Genomic DNA, 17,868 nt, shown 5'->3' with positions numbered 1-17,868 from the left:
TTTGTATTTCTAAACTATAGACTATATTTTTACATAATACGAAGAAACATTTCTAGGTGCCATTCCAAAATGATACAGGCATTCTGAAAGGTTCGTTGGTTGGTTTGTTGGGTTTTCTTGCTTTCATACCTTGTGCTGTACCCTTTCTATAGTAGAGTGGCTTTCTTGCATATTTTCTAACATCATAGAATCATAGAATATCTCCTGTTGGAAGGGACCCGTAAGTATTATTGAGTCCGACTCCCAATGTCCTTGTTAGCTTGTAAAATCTGTTTCATCCTGGTCTAGTTCCGTTGCTTGAGAGAGTCTGTAACTTTACTTTCCTTCTATGTTTCTTAGAAACTAAGTGAAACAAAGGAGAGAGTTCTACAAAACCCAAAAGCTTCTTTATCTGACAGGTAAGAGGAAGATGCCCTGTATCACAGTCTTACACAGCAGAGTGCAAGATGCATGTAAATGCCCTGACAACGCTGCTTCACTCTATTTTCTGTCAGCGTCGTCTTCACTGCTGACAACCCCTGACCATCTGTAGAAAACAGTTTAGTAGATGTGGCATGTTGTTATAACCCTTGCTCAGGGTTATATGAGATCAAACTCCAGTCTCTTGCGAGTGTCTATGATGAGTGTGTGCTACTGGATTCACAAATGAATCCAATCCATGATGTCTTTACAGGTTTTAAGCTGTTTTGTAGATGAAAGTATAAGGAATTTGTAAACTTTCTTGGGCTGAATGTATTGAGTAGTGGCTTGTTTTGGCATTAGTAAAGCCCTGAGAAGAAAACAGGCTGCTTCCTCCTTTCCCTTTTCCCCCATCCCCAGCCAAGTGCAAGTGAAAACAGCATCACAGTAACTTTTGGTATACACTGAAATAAAAGGAACACTACTTGGTATCAGCCACAATAAATGGAAAGATCATTAATGTGTATGTGTGTATTTTTATAGGTCTGTGTCTTCTGCATGCTTAAAGAAAAAGGGGAAAGCTGTTCCATCAGCTGCACCTATTTCATCTCAGTATCTGGGAACATTAAAGGTGTTGGAGGATAAACGTGTGCAGAACAACAGTACAGAATTTGAAAAAGCAGATAGTTTACGAGCAGCTGTTTTCCAGGTAGATCTTAAAAACAAACAAATAAAAACCAAACAAAACTATGCACATAGAAGTGCTGTTGTAGAAGTCAATGCCTATTTTCTTGAAATCAGTATTTCTGAGTATATTCCTTGCATATGCTTACAGGTGTAATAATCCTTTTATTCTATTGGCTATGCCTTTACATCAAATTATAAACTAAAAAGCTAAGTGAGAGTGACATACAGTGGTTCATAATTTATTATGTCATACTATTTTCAGACACGTATAATATTTTGCTTTATTTCTACTTCTTCCTTAACGTAAGTAAGTGTGTAGTTTAAAGTTTCTTTTCCTGGTGTGTTCTATTCACTTGGCATTCAGGAAAAGTGAAAACGTGTACTGTTCTCTTCAGAAGGATCATCTATGTAGATTCTGTGTAGAATTTCATAACAATTAGTTTGTGGGTTTCAACAGTTTTTTGCTACTAATCTGTGAGAAAAACTTTCATTAACAGATGCTGTTCATATTAGCATGTGTTTTTAATATTTGTTATGGTTCTTGAACAAAATTGAGAACCTCAAATCTATATTTATATTGTCTCCATAATTTATAAAGGTAAAATAGGCTTCAGTTAGGACACTTGTATCTCTAAGCAGCATAACAAATATATAATTAAACCTTGAAAAATTAAGCCTGATTCTGCAAATGGCTAATAACACTTTATGAATGCCTGAAGTCTCACTCTTCCCAGTTGGATTGTATTATCTTTAATTGTAGGTATTTGTAAGAGATACCATAAATGTAAATTGTATTCCTGTATACCAAGTGATGAGAATCTATTTCAATCTTCTTTTTCATTTTTCTTTAATGCTTACTTTTTTGGTGTTTTTTTCAAGATTCTTTATTTTAAAGATCCTTAAGCTTTTTGGTATTTTGTAGCTATGATTTTAGAATCTTAGACTTTTTGATCATAGTGGTTGTGTGATCACAGCTTAGTGTTCCACATGGGGTAGTTATTTAAGTAGCGCATGGAAGAATTAAGAGTAATTTTGGTCGTCATTATATTGTGCTGCTTTAGTAATATTTGGTTGTTTTAACAGGACTTTTTTAGTTATACCTTAAAAAGACTGTAAAAGTATAAAAGTCCTCTAATGATTCTTGCAGAATTGGTGGGAAAAGAAAAGGCTCTTTCTACTGGAATCAAAAAGAACTGAAAAGAAGAAAGCTGAAGATCTAAGGATCAATGCTGAAAGGGTTTGTTTGCATTCTTGTTTAAAAAGAAGTTGACAAACTGTAATTGTTTGCAGTACACTCACCTGTGCTTTCTGCCTAATTACATCACTCCGCTATTCTAAGGCATCTGAGGCATCTGGTGAGTTGAAACAGTAAATGGCACGCCCCCCTTGTTATGGTTGCTCTAAAGCTTGTGTGGCTGATGCTTCCCTACACATTTACATAAGTTATGTTAAAAGTATGCTTCTTAGATTAATTTTCGGGTTTGTTTACAACTACCTTGGGGTGCTTGACCCTTGAGGTGTTAAGTTTTAATTTGTCATCTGTTAGAAAATGAGATTGCTCCCTATTTCAAGAGATGCTTATCTACAGAGGACCGTATTTTCGATAGTACGTGCACAATACTTAGGTTTGTCTTTTAAATACTTAATATGCTTCTAAGCGTTTAACATGTATTTCATATTCTTCTACACATATTTCTCAGGAGTAGTTTGTCTCATTTGATTAAGTTAAATTAAACATGAGCATAGAAAAAAACGTTCTATATAGTTCAAATTGAACTCTGAGTATTACTTTGAATGTTGCATGCAAATCAGTTTCCATTTCTTTATTGCTCCATCTAATCCTACATTTGACAGAGTTTAAAGCATACTATTTCGATTATACTTTTACATTTAAGTGTATTTAAATGTAGCCTGTTATTTTCACTGTAGAAAGAAGCTGTTAAGAGAGAGGAAGCAATTGCGTCTTTTGAAGCCTGGAAAAAAAAGAAAGGAAGAGAAGCAAAGAAGTTAAGTGAAAAAAAGAAGGTTGAGGAACTTAAGAAAAAGAAAGCAGCAGAACAGAATGAGCAGAGAACAGAAGCAGCACAGAAGGTCACGTGGAATATGTAAATAAATGTGTATCTGATATGGTTCGTGGTTATTGAGAATAATTTTGGTTAATCCAGCAAGAGATGAAAATAATTCTGAAATCTAAGCGTGGTTAATCTTTGAAGAAAGCTCATATTGGATTCTGTTCTCTTTGAAGTATGTAGTGTTTACATTTGCATACAAACAGGTATTTTTCCATATTTGGATTCCATTAACTGAAGGTAAAATAAACTCCATGTAAATACACTGGCAATGAACTGTTACTTACTGGGAAAAAGAATTTATTCTTTTTAGTTATAGTGATACCCACTTCTGAGCAATGCTACAAACAAATATTCCAAAATTGGAATGTGTAGAAATCACAAGAAGTAATAATACAGAATGAGCAAGTGGAGCATTGACAAAGAGGTGGGGAGTAAGATTCCTAATGAATTTGTGGTCCTCTTTAGGCATTTGAAAAATGGAAAGAAAGAAAAGCAGAATATTTAAGAGAGCAAAGCAGAAAGGAAAAACAGTCTGAAAGAATCAGGAAGAAGAAAGAAGAGGAACTGGTTGCAGAGAAGAAGAGGGATAGCATGTCAGCAGTTGAAAAATGGTACTAGTCCACTGGGTTTTGGAATATCATAGTTTCCCAAATCTTTGCTTAGAAATGTGATAGGTCTGCTCTGAGTGCTTGGCGTGCTTTTCATTGGGAGACAGTGGCATGCTTGACATCAAGCTCTTCAGATCCAATGGAGAACAAGTATAATAATGAGAACAAGCTGTACAGCTTCTTTCAGTTTAGTAACTTAAATGCTTTCCTCCCCAAAAGGCTACTGACTAAGCCCAGGCAGAAATGCCGAGACTGAGAAGTAAGATTCATTGAGTAGTATAATGTCTTATGTGATCAGTCTCATACTTCATTACTAATGAAGGAAGGTAAATCTTTATGTTAAAGTTTTTTTGGAATACAGTGTATGAATGTAGGTATATTCGCAAGCAAATGAGATGTGTCTGCTGGAGAAATACTTTGTTAGTTTTACAAGCCAAGAGTTTTCACAGGCCACGTGCAAGTCACTGTTACCCACAGAAGTTTTGAATCTCATTTTTTATATGATACCAAACAGGAAGAAAGTAGTACAGAAAAGGTGATGCTATAATAGATAGAATAGTAGGTTAATTTATACCTATATGTGGTGATATAGTGTATAAAGATGGACTTTGAAGTTTTGGAACATATATTCTCAGTCTTTCATTAAATGTGTAAAATATCTCTTTTGACTCAATTTAGTTAATCGGTCACAGATGCAGCATTTAGTCTGTTACATGATGATCTCCTGTTCTTCCCTCTCACTGTGTAGGAATGAAAAAAAGGAAGAATATATGAAACAGAAGAAAGTAGAAAAAATCCTAGAGAGAAGAAAGCAAGAAATACAACAGGCAAAGAAGGAAGAAAAAGATAAAAAGGCTATGGAGGAATATGAAAGATGGCTGGTAATTTTTATTTTTCTTTTGCGCTTTGTCAAAACCGAAAAGGTTAATGTAGTCACGACTGTGGGCACTTTTGCATTGTAATACTCATGGTTTGTCATGCTTTTATGAGAGGGGCCAGACGATGGCAGCATTACATAGCTAGTCCCCCAAAATTCTTGAACAAGAAGATAAAATATGGTGTGCTTGATATTTAGCGTCGGGAAAATATATTTCCCTACCTACATGTCATAGCCTTTTGAATTTCATAGTTAGTCTTCATTTTTTGACATTCCATGTCAGGAGCAACCATCTCTGAAGGGCCAACTCACCACAGCACAAAACCTGCAAAGCCAAGCAGTATCACCAGCTGCAACAGTGAGTGCATATATATTAAAGGAATTCAAGGAAGCATGTAAAGTGAAGACTTGTATAACTTAAAATTGATAAAAGCACATGTAATGAGGTTTCAGATTACTTCCATTTACTAGAAAGGGTGGGCGCCCAATTACATTTTTCCTACAACAGCGTACTTTAGTCACAGTCGTTAAGCAGTGAATTTATCTAGTAATCTAGTACTCTAGTCTCAACAATAAGGCAGTGGTGCAGTGTTTTTTTTCCTTGCTACAGAAGGACAAACTAGGAGAGATCAGTAATATTCTTAGCATATATTGTTTTCCTAAAGATGTATAACTTAGTTAAAGAAAAACCTGCATTTTTTATCCGCACCCTAAGACCAGTCATATATCATACTGACTTTCATAGTTTTCTTAATTTGAGAGTGTTTCTTCTGTTTTCTCTCTTCCTTGTGATTTCTGGCATGTGTCCTGTACACACAGTCTCTGTTGCCATGTATAAGAATGGCGTCTTGCAACTCAGCTGGCTTAAGATCTTTACAGGGATTCATTTGTACTGGCAATAGCTTAAAAAAATCTTTTCAGAGTCTCGAGTGGGCTTTCTATTTTTTTGGGGGGGGTTAGGGGGGATCGATGGGAACTGAGGTAGACTGATGTATGGCTGTGGGACAGATTTTCAAAGGACAGTCATCTGTAACTTGGTTAACTCGGAAATATGCAGTAATGTAAAAAAACGGAGTCTGCCTGTTTTCCCTTCTCTCTATTTTCAAACCTTTTTAGTCTTAGGTCTCAGTCTTTAAAGATCTTACATGACCTGGTCCCCTGTTGGAATACCTCTGATTTCTGTAATCATTGGTAAGAAGTGTTTTCTCTGGTCCCCTTTGTGATTTCCGGATCAATTTTGTCAAATGATTAATGCCCAATCTTAGATTATTTCTTGCTTAGTCAATATGCCTAGTTCCCAAGGAAGGAAGTATTATGCTATGAGTGCTAGCTAGCACACTGTCCCAGTATAACTGCTTACTGAGAGAATCTTCAGAATTAGCGTAGTGGTACCAAAGCACGAATGTTACCTCTCATTGTACATTTGACTTCCTTGCTGTCTTGGACTCTGTACAAAGGTAAAAAAATTACCCCGTTTTTAGGAAATGAAATCTGATGCCTTGCACAGGCTCCCTTGATCAAATTGTGTATAAATTCCTCAGCTCATCACTTCACTTGGATTATTAACATAAATTTTAGTGGTTGGAGGAATGACCAGATCTAATTGGATGTGCATGTGCCTACATGAGAGGAGCAGTTCAAAAAATAAGCAGGTGTTGGAGGATGTGATAGCTACTGAATTGGTTGGCAGAGTTACCTCTGAAATTACCTGATTTTCAGTGTCTATGTGCAAGTGTTGACTGATGTGTCTCATTCCCAGTCTTCACATTTTTACTTTCTGAAATTGTGCTGATTCTTGCAGCTAACACACTTCTGTTTGAGAAGGCATATTGGGCAATGGCTCTGTCATCATGTTTGGCCAGAATATTATCTCACTTTGTATAGTAATACAGAAAGTACACACCTTCGGTGAACTGCAGGAGAGAAACACCTGTAAAGTTGTCAGTGTATTATCAAGGGAACAAAGGTGATATCTGCCTACAGGTAGATAAACAGGCATCAAATCTAAGAGGGCAGAATTGTGGAAGTCTTCTAAGTGTATTTTTTCAAATAAGAGCATTTTTGTTTGAAGGGAAATAAAATAGTAGTAATATAGTGGGAAGTATTCTGATATGTTTTCATTAGCATTCAGCAGAAATTAATGTGTAAATTCATCCTCGGCTTTTGTGAACCAGATGTTGACCATAATGCATGGGTAAAAGAGACATAAAAATCTTCTTGTAGTTCTTCTAAAATATAAGAAACGTTCTGCTTTTATGTTAATAGAAATTCTGTTACTTATACTTTTAGAGGTCATTGTGTGAATGTTTGGAGAAGATTACTTATTAAGCATGAAAATAAATGCCCTGAAAAAGGCTATTAACACTTGTAAAATGCCAACATAAAAAGGATAATCTTGAGCTGAGATACTTTAGTATTGCTGAGGAAATTTAAGCTTCTGATTTTTTTTTGTTTCATACTACTTGCCTCTTGCTACTCCCCAAGTACTCTTCAAGCCAATCTAGATGTTGTGTTTGATAAATGATCATTTTTCACTTAATACATGCTATCAATGTCTGACACTTGTCATTGACATGTACTGATTCTGAGGAGTAGAACGTGGAGAAGAATCATGTAGGAAGTTTATAACAACAGATCAGTTTAGTTTCCATTATTTTTGGGGTAGTAATCTTGATACCTGATTTCTGTAGAGAAAAGTGAGTATCCTACATGTGGTATGTTCTCCATTTTACATGATAAACATTAACCTAGTATGAGTTGATGAGAAATAAGTCTGCTCTCAAATAATTCTTGAAGATAAACATAGTAAGGTTAAATGCCCTAAATAAAGTTTGAAATTTTACCTTGAGGTTCAGTATGCTCAACATCTATTTTTGGCATACTAAAGCTGTTCAAAAACATGAGGAAATGATGTACCAGATGAGTCTCATGGATTTGTTGCTGTTCTGGGTTAGAAACAGCTGACGTGGGTTATTCATTTAATGTAGTTTAATAAGATCTACCTGAAAATACTTTCTATATTGGAATTTTAATCTCCTGGCATTGCAATGTGTTAGAAATAAGGCTGTTATTATTATTCCTCTTAAATGTTGTAAGGCTTCTGTACTATCTAAAATTCAATTATTATGTGGCAGTCATACTGCTAAAGAATGTGATCTTCCCAGAAGGCTATCGAGTAGGAAACTTCCACAGAGAAATCAAGCCATACAATTGAGTTGATCTGTTGTATGACAAACTACAGTTATTGTTTTTCTCTCTCACTATTTCTATTACTATTACTCTTCTCCTGTTAGTGCAAATAACGTCTTGTTTATTATTTTAGGGAAGACTTATATCAGTTATGTCTTATGAGAATATGAACTGTGGTTAGGACTAGAATATAGAAAGCTTTGTGTGTGTTGACGGCGGAGAAGAAGACAGTAAGTCTTCATGTCAAATTTAATCTTTTAAAGACTAGATAAATTAACTCAAGACTGTTTCCTTGGCTCTAGGATTCATTCATGAAAGTTGGATCTTCAAACCCCAACGTTCAAAACTGAGACATGATTAAAAAATCCAAAGCAACTTTCATTCTCTTTCTGGGTGGGTGTGTGCTTTGTCTTTGGTTTGGGTTTTTCATACGTGAGTCTGTTGTGCAACATGTATTCAGTAAAGAGTGCTTTATAAGCATAAAGTACGCACATTTCTTTGTAACACTTGATTTCTCAAATAATTGCCAACACTGCAATACAGTAAGTCCTATTTTTAATGAGTTTTCAATTACCTGTCCTGATGTGTCTTTGAATGCCAAATACATATTCAGGTTCTAAGATTTGTAGAATATAAAAATTGTCTGGATATGTGAAATACTCCAAAACAGGAATATGAATCCCATATGTGTTCCATTATAGAGCTCATTGTTCCCAAGCTCATCTGTACTGCTTGCACATACCTTGTCACCTTTTTTAAAAGATGTCACTGATAATGCAGACTTCTTTCCTCTTAGGGTACTAATCAGTTCCCTTTAAGAATTCCAGAAAAAATTATCTTGAACTTCTTCTAAAGACCCAAAGGCCCCAGTTATGTTCATCTGAGGAGGATGTCTATGGAAGGAGAAAAAATGCAAAAGTGTAGAATGACAGAGAAGAGTCAGAATCTTATAGCGCTACAAGGCCAGTTTGTCTCAATTACTCCATATAATCAGAAAGATACAGTTTGTACAGAGAGATAATATTTTTTATTCTACTAACTGTGATGAACTTTTGTATTGCTTGTTTTAGTAAAGGGCATTACTTCTCCATGCAAACCCTATCTTGCTTTTAATCAGCTTTACTGGTAACAATGTGAAATAATTGTGTTTATTTAGCCAGAACAGACATTCCTAACTGAACTGGATCTTCAGATTTATGTTAACCTAAAGGGCACAGATTAAAATATTGATAGGGTTGATGTTTCAGTGCATGTTATTCTTTCTTAAATTTTTCTATGTATCACATGTATAGCTAGCATTAATACAGTTTGACTGCTGCGTATATGTGAAACGAGAAAACTTCCACTTAAGCTCCTTCTACTTTCATTTACCAGCCTAATCTCTCAGCCACAGTTACCTCACTAGTTCTTTTATCACTTACGAATAATAGGCAAACACTGCTAGGATCTTGGGAATTTTCAGGATATACAGTGTCCCTCAGAGGGGTAGGATCATGGGTTATCTGAGAGTGCCAGTTATTTTTTGGCCATCTTCAAGGAGCAGTACTTCCACTGCAGTGCAGTTTGTACATGTGACTATATGAAACTTTTTTGGTGCTTCAAAATACTGGCTGGTAGGCTGCAAAAGAGGAAAGGACTGGGGTTGGATTTGGCACAATTGATGATGATTTTAAGCCTGCATATCCACGTTGCATCCTTACTAGCAGTGATATGTATAGTGATATGTATGCCAGTTGTTGGTCCTTGGAATGAAGGCACTGTTCATGTGCCAGAAGGCCATCCATTCAAGGACCTTTTACCCACCTGTTACGAGGGGCACTGTAAATTATGCTCTGGTTCATAATGTCAGCCTTGGTTCCACCTAGAGAGAAAGTACTTTTAAGTCAGTAAGTGGTGTGCTTAAGCATGCACTGCAAACCTGCAAGTATGATGCAAGGGGAATTTGCACCTATGAAGAGCTCTCCAGTGTACTAAATTGCTGATGCAGATGCACCTTTAGATGCTGGTCTTCACAACGGTGAAGGGGCAGTCATCTTTGCAAAGAAGAATGCTTATTTTATATAGAACAGAAAAATATAAAAATTCAAAAGAAATTATAAATAATTGCAAATAACTTTTTGAATGACACGTGCCTTGAAAATCATTAATTAATCTTGCACAAAAAGAATATTGTTGTTTGAAACAATAGAAAATATCAGAATCTTGCAGTGTGTTTAATATGTTAGATAGATATTTCTTTATAAATAAATTGTTTACTTCCCAGTTTGTTCTAGTACATGACAAGTGTGATTTAATAAGTGCAGAAAGTTAGAAAGATGCATCCATGTTCTCATGTAATGAGAACAACATATTTAGCATTGCGATTTAGGTATCCTCTTAAAGAAAAGAAGTAATTAAAATGAGACTAATTATGTACAAGACAAATACACTGCTTAATCCACTAAGCCTTCTGTTGGGCTTTTTGTTTAGATAGTGCACAAAACCGCCTCATCCTTGAGACAGTAACATTAATTGTAAATGACATCAAATGTCACAGCCTCTTGTGTTGTGTTGTGCAGTGTGTGTGACTGAATCCCTAAAAGGGATGCGCTAAGCTCCAAAAGGCAAATCTCCATTGCATGTTAACTTTTCATTTTACACAAGAAAGATATAACAGTAATTGTAACTTTTCTTTTGGTGGAGTTAGCTTTTTATTTGGGATTTTTGTTGTTTGTTTTTTGGTTTGGTTTTTTTTGACACATGTTTTTATTCTCAGGAAAAGAAAGAGAAGAGAGAGCAGCTTGAGAAGAAGCAAAAGAAGTTGCAGGCTGTCCATGGGGATGAAGCGCCTTTTCCCTGGAGTCCACCTGGCAAAGTCACATATTCAATGAATTACTGAGCAGTTTGTTGCCTTCTATGAGAAGAGATGATACACAAAGTTCTGACAATGGCTAGTCATTATTTCAGTAACAGCTGATTTTCACTGAATCCATAATAGATGTTGCATCTTTATTTTTTGTTTATTTTCTCTCTGGAGTTTAAATAGATCAGATGTCCCTTTCCATTGCTTTAGAATCATAGAATCATTTAGGTTGGAAAAGACCCTTGGGATCATTGAGTCCAACCATCATCTCCACTCTACAAAGTTCTCCCTTACACCATATCCCTTAACACCACATCTAAACCACTCTTAAACACATTCAGGGATGGTGACTCCACCACCTCCCTGGGCAGCCTGTTCCAGTGTAACCACTCTTTCTGTGAAGAATTTTTTCATAATGTCCAGCTTAAACCTAGAAAATGTACTGATTTTTGTAATTCCACATTTAACTTAGTTTTGCTAAATCCTGCATTACTTCATTCCTTTTTGATGAAAGTGTATATTCAGGATACGTAAGGCTGGACTCTGGCATTTTTTTCACCTAATAAGTAGCACAGTGGTTATTTTAAGTTACTGGGCCACACTGCTAGGGAGTTAAGTCTGCAAGAAATGCTTTGTGAAAGAGGGAATGATGGGTGAAGAGATGTTGGCGCTCTTTTGATAGAAAGAAGACAAAAAGCTAAGCAGTATGGTAGGGGGATGTCATTTTCATACACGAAGAGACAAGCTACATAGAACATAATATAATTCTTAGATTATATTACATTATGAAACATAAAAATAGTTTTTAAATTAAAGCTGCATCAAGCAGGAACAGGATTTCATGGGGCCAAAACCAGTCAGCCATGTGATGATACAAAAGAATGAAACTGGAATCCATATCATGTAAAATGATCCAGGACTAAGGCAGACTGTAACTCTTCATTCCATTTCAGGTCCTCATATACATTCCATAGATCTCCTGCATCTTACAGGCAACAGCAATTTTAGAGGCGTGTTTTTGCAGTTTACACAAAATCTTATGTAAAAACTGCAAGAGCAGAACAGTGGTGCTCTTATGAGGCAACCTTAGATACTGAAAATTACTTTTTTGGAACTTAATTTGAAGGCTTCTGTCATTGTTTTAACATGATCAAGTAGATCCTTCCCAAACACGTTTTCATCGTTGCTAATGAGCTAGTTGGTGTAGTAAATTATTAAAATTTGTTGGTTTTTTTCATGGCTATTTACCTCACTATTTCGTCAACAATGGCAAGACTACATATCTTTAGAGATCTTCACATCTCTTGTTTGCCTACTGTCTAAACTCAAGCTGTTACTTGTGCTTGCGTTTTCTTATTTGAATTTCAAAAATCACTCTAAATCACATTTGCTCCTCAAGCGTATATCTAAAAAAAAGAAATGAAAACATCACTACCAACCAAGAAGTAAAAAATCTAGTCTTTAAATTATAGATGTAATTCCTCAAATGAGAATCTTGCTCCTGTTTAGACTGACAGCCTCCTTGGGAAGTCAAAGGAGCATTGGAGAAGTAGACTTGCCTTTTTCACTTGAGTCCTGTGCTGTTCATGTAAGACTGGGGCACCTCCTCGGAAAAGAAAAGCCACAAGACTGGCAACCAGATGAATTTCTTTAGTTTCCTGATGTTTCTTGCTTGTGTTTTTATTTTTTAGGAAGAGCCATTGAGGATTTAGAGATGTTTGTTTTGGACATAACTCACTTTGTTGTCAGAACGCTATACAGGTGAAATTTATTGCTGGTACGTATGTAAAAGTGAAATCAAAAGGATATCTATTCTGCCTCATTGCTTAACATGGTCCTGTTCGTTATTGTTAGCATGAACTCTAGTTCTGTGAATTTGTAGTTCAGGCCTTTTGCAAAGTTTATGACAGGCAGAAGTGGGTGCTAGAAAGCAAAAAGAAGATGTATTTGTTAGAACAGTAGGTAGGTGTGTAGTTCTCACAATTAACATAATTTCTATCAATAAACAAGTGTAGAAGGGTTGTAAGACATACAGTGTTTCTGTTGCATATGATCTGTTGAGTGTCAAGAAGTATTTGCTAATCTTGAGAATAGTGGTGAGGTTTCACTAGTAGTGTTGCAGGATTTTTGTACAGCCAAATCATCTGACAGATCAGATTTGATCCTTTGTGGAGTGGTTTCAGATTTGATACAGCTTGTTCTAGATTATGAAGTATATTTATTGCAGGATCAGGCTTGAGTGTATTGCTTGATATTTTGCACTGCATGTCTCGACTTCCAGTTGCCTTGCATGAACTGTGTTCATGGTGGCCCTGCTCTGTATTGGGATTTTTGAGCAGGTCTCTGCTTGTCCTGCCTCTTGCTTCTAGTTCTGCCTCAAAATACAGCATTATTGGACCTGGCTTTTATTCTTTAATTTGTTTCCAGCCTTCTGTCACTGGGCCACTCCCCTGGAAACGTGGCTGGAACAGCTTTTGTTCCACTAAAGAGCATATAGAGAAGCTAGGGACCTTTATGACACCCATCCTTTGATTATACGCAGTCTGCAGGTAATGCACACGTGATGTCTTCCAGTGGACCTTAATGACAGTAGTGACCTTTTTGCCCCTTCTGTGAGACTCAGTCTGTGCAAAGAGTCATCACTCAAATGCTGACATTCCGTATTGGGCAGCATTCATACAGGTTCATGCTAAGCTCACTGTTGTTCATTGGGGCGGAGGAAGACATTGGTCAAGAAGGGGAGAGGGCATGGCAGAGGGGCTGGAGTGCCGGCTGGAGCTTTCAGAAGCGCCCTGAGGCCTGCACTCTGCTCTTGCTGAACCGCTGGAGTCTGGTTGTGTTCCTAGGCCATTGGTGGGTTTTCTTGTATGCTGCCTTCACAGTGGTACCCACACTGAGCTTCCTGCACTGCAGCTTTGCAGTACATTGCATTACCACAGGCGTTTCCAGTTAAGGAATCCTGCACGTTAGTTTTTTTTGGAGAGATCCAGCAAATCGAGATTGTTACCTGACTTAAGCCAGGTTCTAGCACAGATACTGCAGACAAGTGAACACAGGGCTTTCATAAACTCTGAGTCTGGCTCTGGCTGTTACCTCATGGCAGGTCAGGCAATTTTTCCAGCAGTAGTGGTATCACAATGACAGTATGGGCATCCAAAGAGAAAGCAGAATCTGCCCACAGAAACTTTCAAGAAGTTGAGAAGAGCAGCTTCAGTGGGCAGGGTAGGGTAAAATTACAGATACCAGCAGGAGAGAGGTAGCAGTATTACAGCACAGGCAGAATGCCACACACCTGGCAACTCAGCCCACCAATATTTTATGGGGAAAAATAATGGAATGAATTCAAGCATTTAGGCTGGAGCAGTGATGTGCATCATCTGTCCACTAGGCTTTTAGCACTTGCAGCCTTGAATTCAGGTTTAGCACGTCAAGAAACTGTAGCTAAAATACCACGGGAAGATGAACTGTGGAGCAGATAGCAGAGTTTGCTGCACGGGGCTGTTGTGATCAGATCAGGAGAGAGTGAGGCAAAGCCTGCAGCCTGTGTGAAACAAATCGTCTGGATCTTTAGTTTTGCGGTGTCCAGCTACAACAAGCAAGGCAGGTCCCTGTGCTGGCAGGCTTATAGTTGAGGGATGCAAATGACAAGGATGGTAGAGGTAGTAGCAGAGCTGGAAAAGGGTTTGTCACATGCCTGTGTCTAAACTGGGTACTGCATCCTTACTCGCTTTAAGCCTTCAGATGAGTGGATAGAAATTTTTTGACAGAAGATGAAAGTGGGAAAATGTTGGTGACATCTTTCAGAGGAGTGATATACCCAACACTCATATAAATTCACAACTTTTCAATTACAAAAAGATGCTAAAGATCAATAGACATGGAAAAACAGTTGCTACAACTGTGTGTTTGACTTCTATAATAAAATTTTGAGAGCTTTGCCTAATTTTACATTGTAAAAAGTTGGACATGTTACAGCATGATGCAATCATTGTAGAAAAAAATCGAGAAATATGAACGTATGTACATTCATTTTTAAAAATGTACATATATCTGTAAATCCTGTTAATACATTTATTGATGACAGAGGGAAAATATTTTGGTATTTAATAAAGTATATTTTAATATAATGTCCTCAATGTTTTAATCAGATCCTAGGATACAGATCTTTCATTATTGTTAATATGACAAATAGATAGGGAACTGTCCCACTGAAGTCAGATCTTCTGGCACGGCAGCTCACAGACTACAGCTCAGGTTTGCTTGCTGCCACACCTGTGCAAATAAACATGTGGGGGCTTCCAAGTAATGACCTGGAAGATGATCAGTATCTCTCATTTTTTCCACAGTATTTTTTTCAGTCATAAGTTGTTGCATTGGTGCACTAAAGGGACAGGCTGATGACTCAATTGAAGTTAAAAAATTGACATGCTATATACAGACCTGCTAAAAACTGAAGTGCTGATCCACCCAGTGTTGCCCGGTCACGATGTAGCCACATGACAAAATGCCTCACCTCTCTTTCTCAGGAACTGTCTCTTTGCAAAGGGAAGTTTATATAAATCAACTAAAAAAGGAGATGGGATTACATTAAGGATAAATAATTTTCTATTCCAGTTCTCTCATTCTGGGTAAGAAAGATTGTGCACTGTTCTCTCTCGTATCTTCTTTTTCTTTCATATTCACTAAATATAAGGCCATTAGATCATCTTACCTGATGTGTGTATCATGGACTGCTTCGTTTCACTCAGTTAATTGTGTGTTGCACTGAGTCACTTGAATCTAACAGGGATGAACTAGTTTGGGTTGCAAATGCTGATGGCAGCCTTGGCGGCAAGTCAAGAGCTGGACTTGCTCTAGAGCGTTGGTATCTTTCTTGCATTGGGGAGCCCAAAACTGAACACGGTGCATCAGATGCACTCTTGCACCCAGATGCAGTCTCACACAAGCCAAGTAGAGGGGAACAGTCACTTCCATCAGCCTGCTGAATACACTCTTGCTAATGCAGCCGCCAGTGCCATTGGCATTCTTTGCTGTTAAGAGCCCGAGAGCACATGGCTGACTTATGTTTTGCTTCTTGTTGTCTGGTGCCCCTAAGGCCTTTCCTGCAAAGCTCCTTTCTGTCCTCTTGGGCTTCAGCCCTTAACTGTTGCATGGGGTTATTTGGCCCTAGATGCAGGATTTACTCTGTCTTTGTTGAACTTAAAGGTTCCTATTAGCCCTCTTCTCCAGCTCCCTCAGAAACACCCTGTTTGGCTCCATGGACTTAGCTATGTCCACTGAGAATCATAGAATTGCCTAGGTTGGAAAGGACCTTTAAGATCATCAAGTCCAACCATCAGCCTAACACTGACAAAAACCACGCTAAGCCATGTCCCTTTGCACCACGTCTGCTCATCTTTTAAATGCCTCCAGGGATGGTGATTCCACCACTTCCCTGGGCAGCTTAGCTAAGTGCTCCCCTGTTCTGCCATCCTCTTCAGGGCCTGAGGGCAGACCTCACCAGTGAAAAAAAAAAAAAAAAAAAAAAAAAAAGGCAAAAAAGATATTAAGTACCTCAGCCTTTTTTATGTCCTCTGTCACTAAGTTACCTGCCCCCCTGATCAGCAGGAACACATTTTTTTTCACTGTCAGCATGCTTATAGAAGCACCTCTTGTTGCCCTTCAAATCCTGTATGAGCTTTAACTCCCACTGAGCTGTGGCTTTACTAAATCGTTCCATGCTCACTCAAGTAGTGCCTCTCTATTGCTCCTGGGTGGCAAGTGCTCTCCACCATCTGTGCGCTTGCTTACTGCCTGAACTCTGGCAGGAGAGCCCCATTCATGCACACTGGCCACCTGCCACACTTGCTCGACTACCCACGTGTCAGGATGGACTGTTCTTGCTCTCTGATAAGGGTGTTCTTGAAAGTCAGCCAACTCTCCTGGGTCCCTTCACTCTCCAGGGCAGTCTTCTGTGACATCCTGTCAAACAGATCCCTGAACAAGGCATCATCTTCTCTCCTGAACACCAAGGCTATGATTCTACTGTTTCTTTTACTTGCTTCTTACAGGATTGAAAGCTTCATGATCTCAGGGTTACGGCAGCCAAGCAGCCATCAGCTTTCACAACCCAAACTAGTTCATCCCTGTAACCATCCAATAACTATGCTGTAGTCCCAAGTACCTCTTAGGTCATCAACACTTCCACCTTCGGATTTCTACTGAACCGTTGGCCTTTAAAGACCAATTTCTAAGATTTTAATAACACTTTTTGGATAGATTTTCCCATAATGGATAATAAAGTAATAGCAAAACTCTTACCTTCTTATTTCAGCCTGGAGCATGGAGAGGTCTGCTGGTATTAGCAGATTGCATTCAGGCAGTTAAGCTATGTTTTCAACATAGCACGTAATTTTAGCACCTACTCTCAAAACAGAAGAAGAGTGATAATAAAAGCCCTTGGAATTGCAAGGTATTTTTCTTTTTTACTACTGTTTCATTTATGAATAGTCTTTTTCTGTGATGCTTTTATTTCTGGGTAGATTCATACTAGAACAGCTGAAAGTTTTTTCATTAAATCTTCATTTAAAGAAGAAGTGAGAAGTCCCATTATAGGTTAATCATTTTTCATGAACAGAAATATAAAATGAATATATATTCATTTTCACTAATATAAAACTGGGATGTCCAGTCCTTGGTGATAACAAATGATAGGAGGATAACATTTGTTTTCAAGCATCATTAACTCTCAACAAGTGAAGTAGGACATTCCACCGTTTAACTGTTGTAGTGCCCAGGTGTAGCATAGATATTAACAGTAATACCCCGGTTGACTTATATTTTCCTTTGCACCTTTTAACATGGTGTAATACACTGTGGACCCATCCCCACATTCTGCGTTCTAACAAAATAATTAAGGAAAAACAACAGGAAAAGAAATTTAGAGGAGGGGAAAATATTCAAGTCATCCTCGATCTATTTCACTTTCTTGAAGAAGTTTCTGCAGAATCATGGAGAATAAAGGACATTTTTGGAAAAAAATTTCTTAGCGACCCTGAATTCCTGTATGCTTCTCAACACTTCTAATATTGAAACATGAGGATGTGCAGAGGTGATTTAGCACCTGGTCTAACAGGCAGGTCATGAAACCTTGCAGCTGGGCAGAATTACTGCTCCCATCCTGAAAGGCTTCTGGGAGACCTGAGGATTGCAAGT

The 17,868-nt window shown here is 37.7% G+C and overlaps 1 protein-coding gene across 8 annotated transcripts in view; it reads left to right on the top strand.

Moving 5' to 3' along the window:
- MAP9 (microtubule associated protein 9) overlaps positions 1 to 14,777 on the top strand; it is a 31,861-nt gene extending 17,084 nt beyond the window's left edge. For 4 of the 8 annotated variants that reach the window (XM_063336289.1, XM_063336288.1, XM_063336291.1 and 1 more), the window contains 7 exons: positions 340 to 398; positions 943 to 1,108; positions 2,234 to 2,323; positions 3,016 to 3,177; positions 3,624 to 3,769; positions 4,515 to 4,647; positions 10,588 to 14,777. In XM_063336289.1, coding sequence (XP_063192359.1) covers positions 340 to 398; positions 943 to 1,108; positions 2,234 to 2,323; positions 3,016 to 3,177; positions 3,624 to 3,769; positions 4,515 to 4,647; positions 10,588 to 10,710 — 879 coding nt within the window. In that variant the 3' untranslated portion in view covers positions 10,711 to 14,777. Of the gene's footprint in view, positions 1 to 339; positions 399 to 942; positions 1,109 to 2,233; positions 2,324 to 3,015; positions 3,192 to 3,623; positions 3,771 to 4,514; positions 4,648 to 8,134; positions 8,227 to 10,587 lie in introns of those variants that run through there. The other 4 variants (XM_063336286.1, XM_063336287.1, XR_010071277.1 and 1 more) reach the window with 4 other exon arrangements.
- Positions 14,778 to 17,868: the final 3,091 nt, after the last annotated feature.

The sequence above is a fragment of the Chroicocephalus ridibundus genome, chromosome 5, assembly GCF_963924245.1.
Source record: "Chroicocephalus ridibundus chromosome 5, bChrRid1.1, whole genome shotgun sequence".
Taxonomy (NCBI): Eukaryota; Metazoa; Chordata; class Aves; order Charadriiformes; family Laridae; genus Chroicocephalus; species Chroicocephalus ridibundus.
This window is presented reverse-complemented; position numbering and strand designations above follow the sequence as displayed.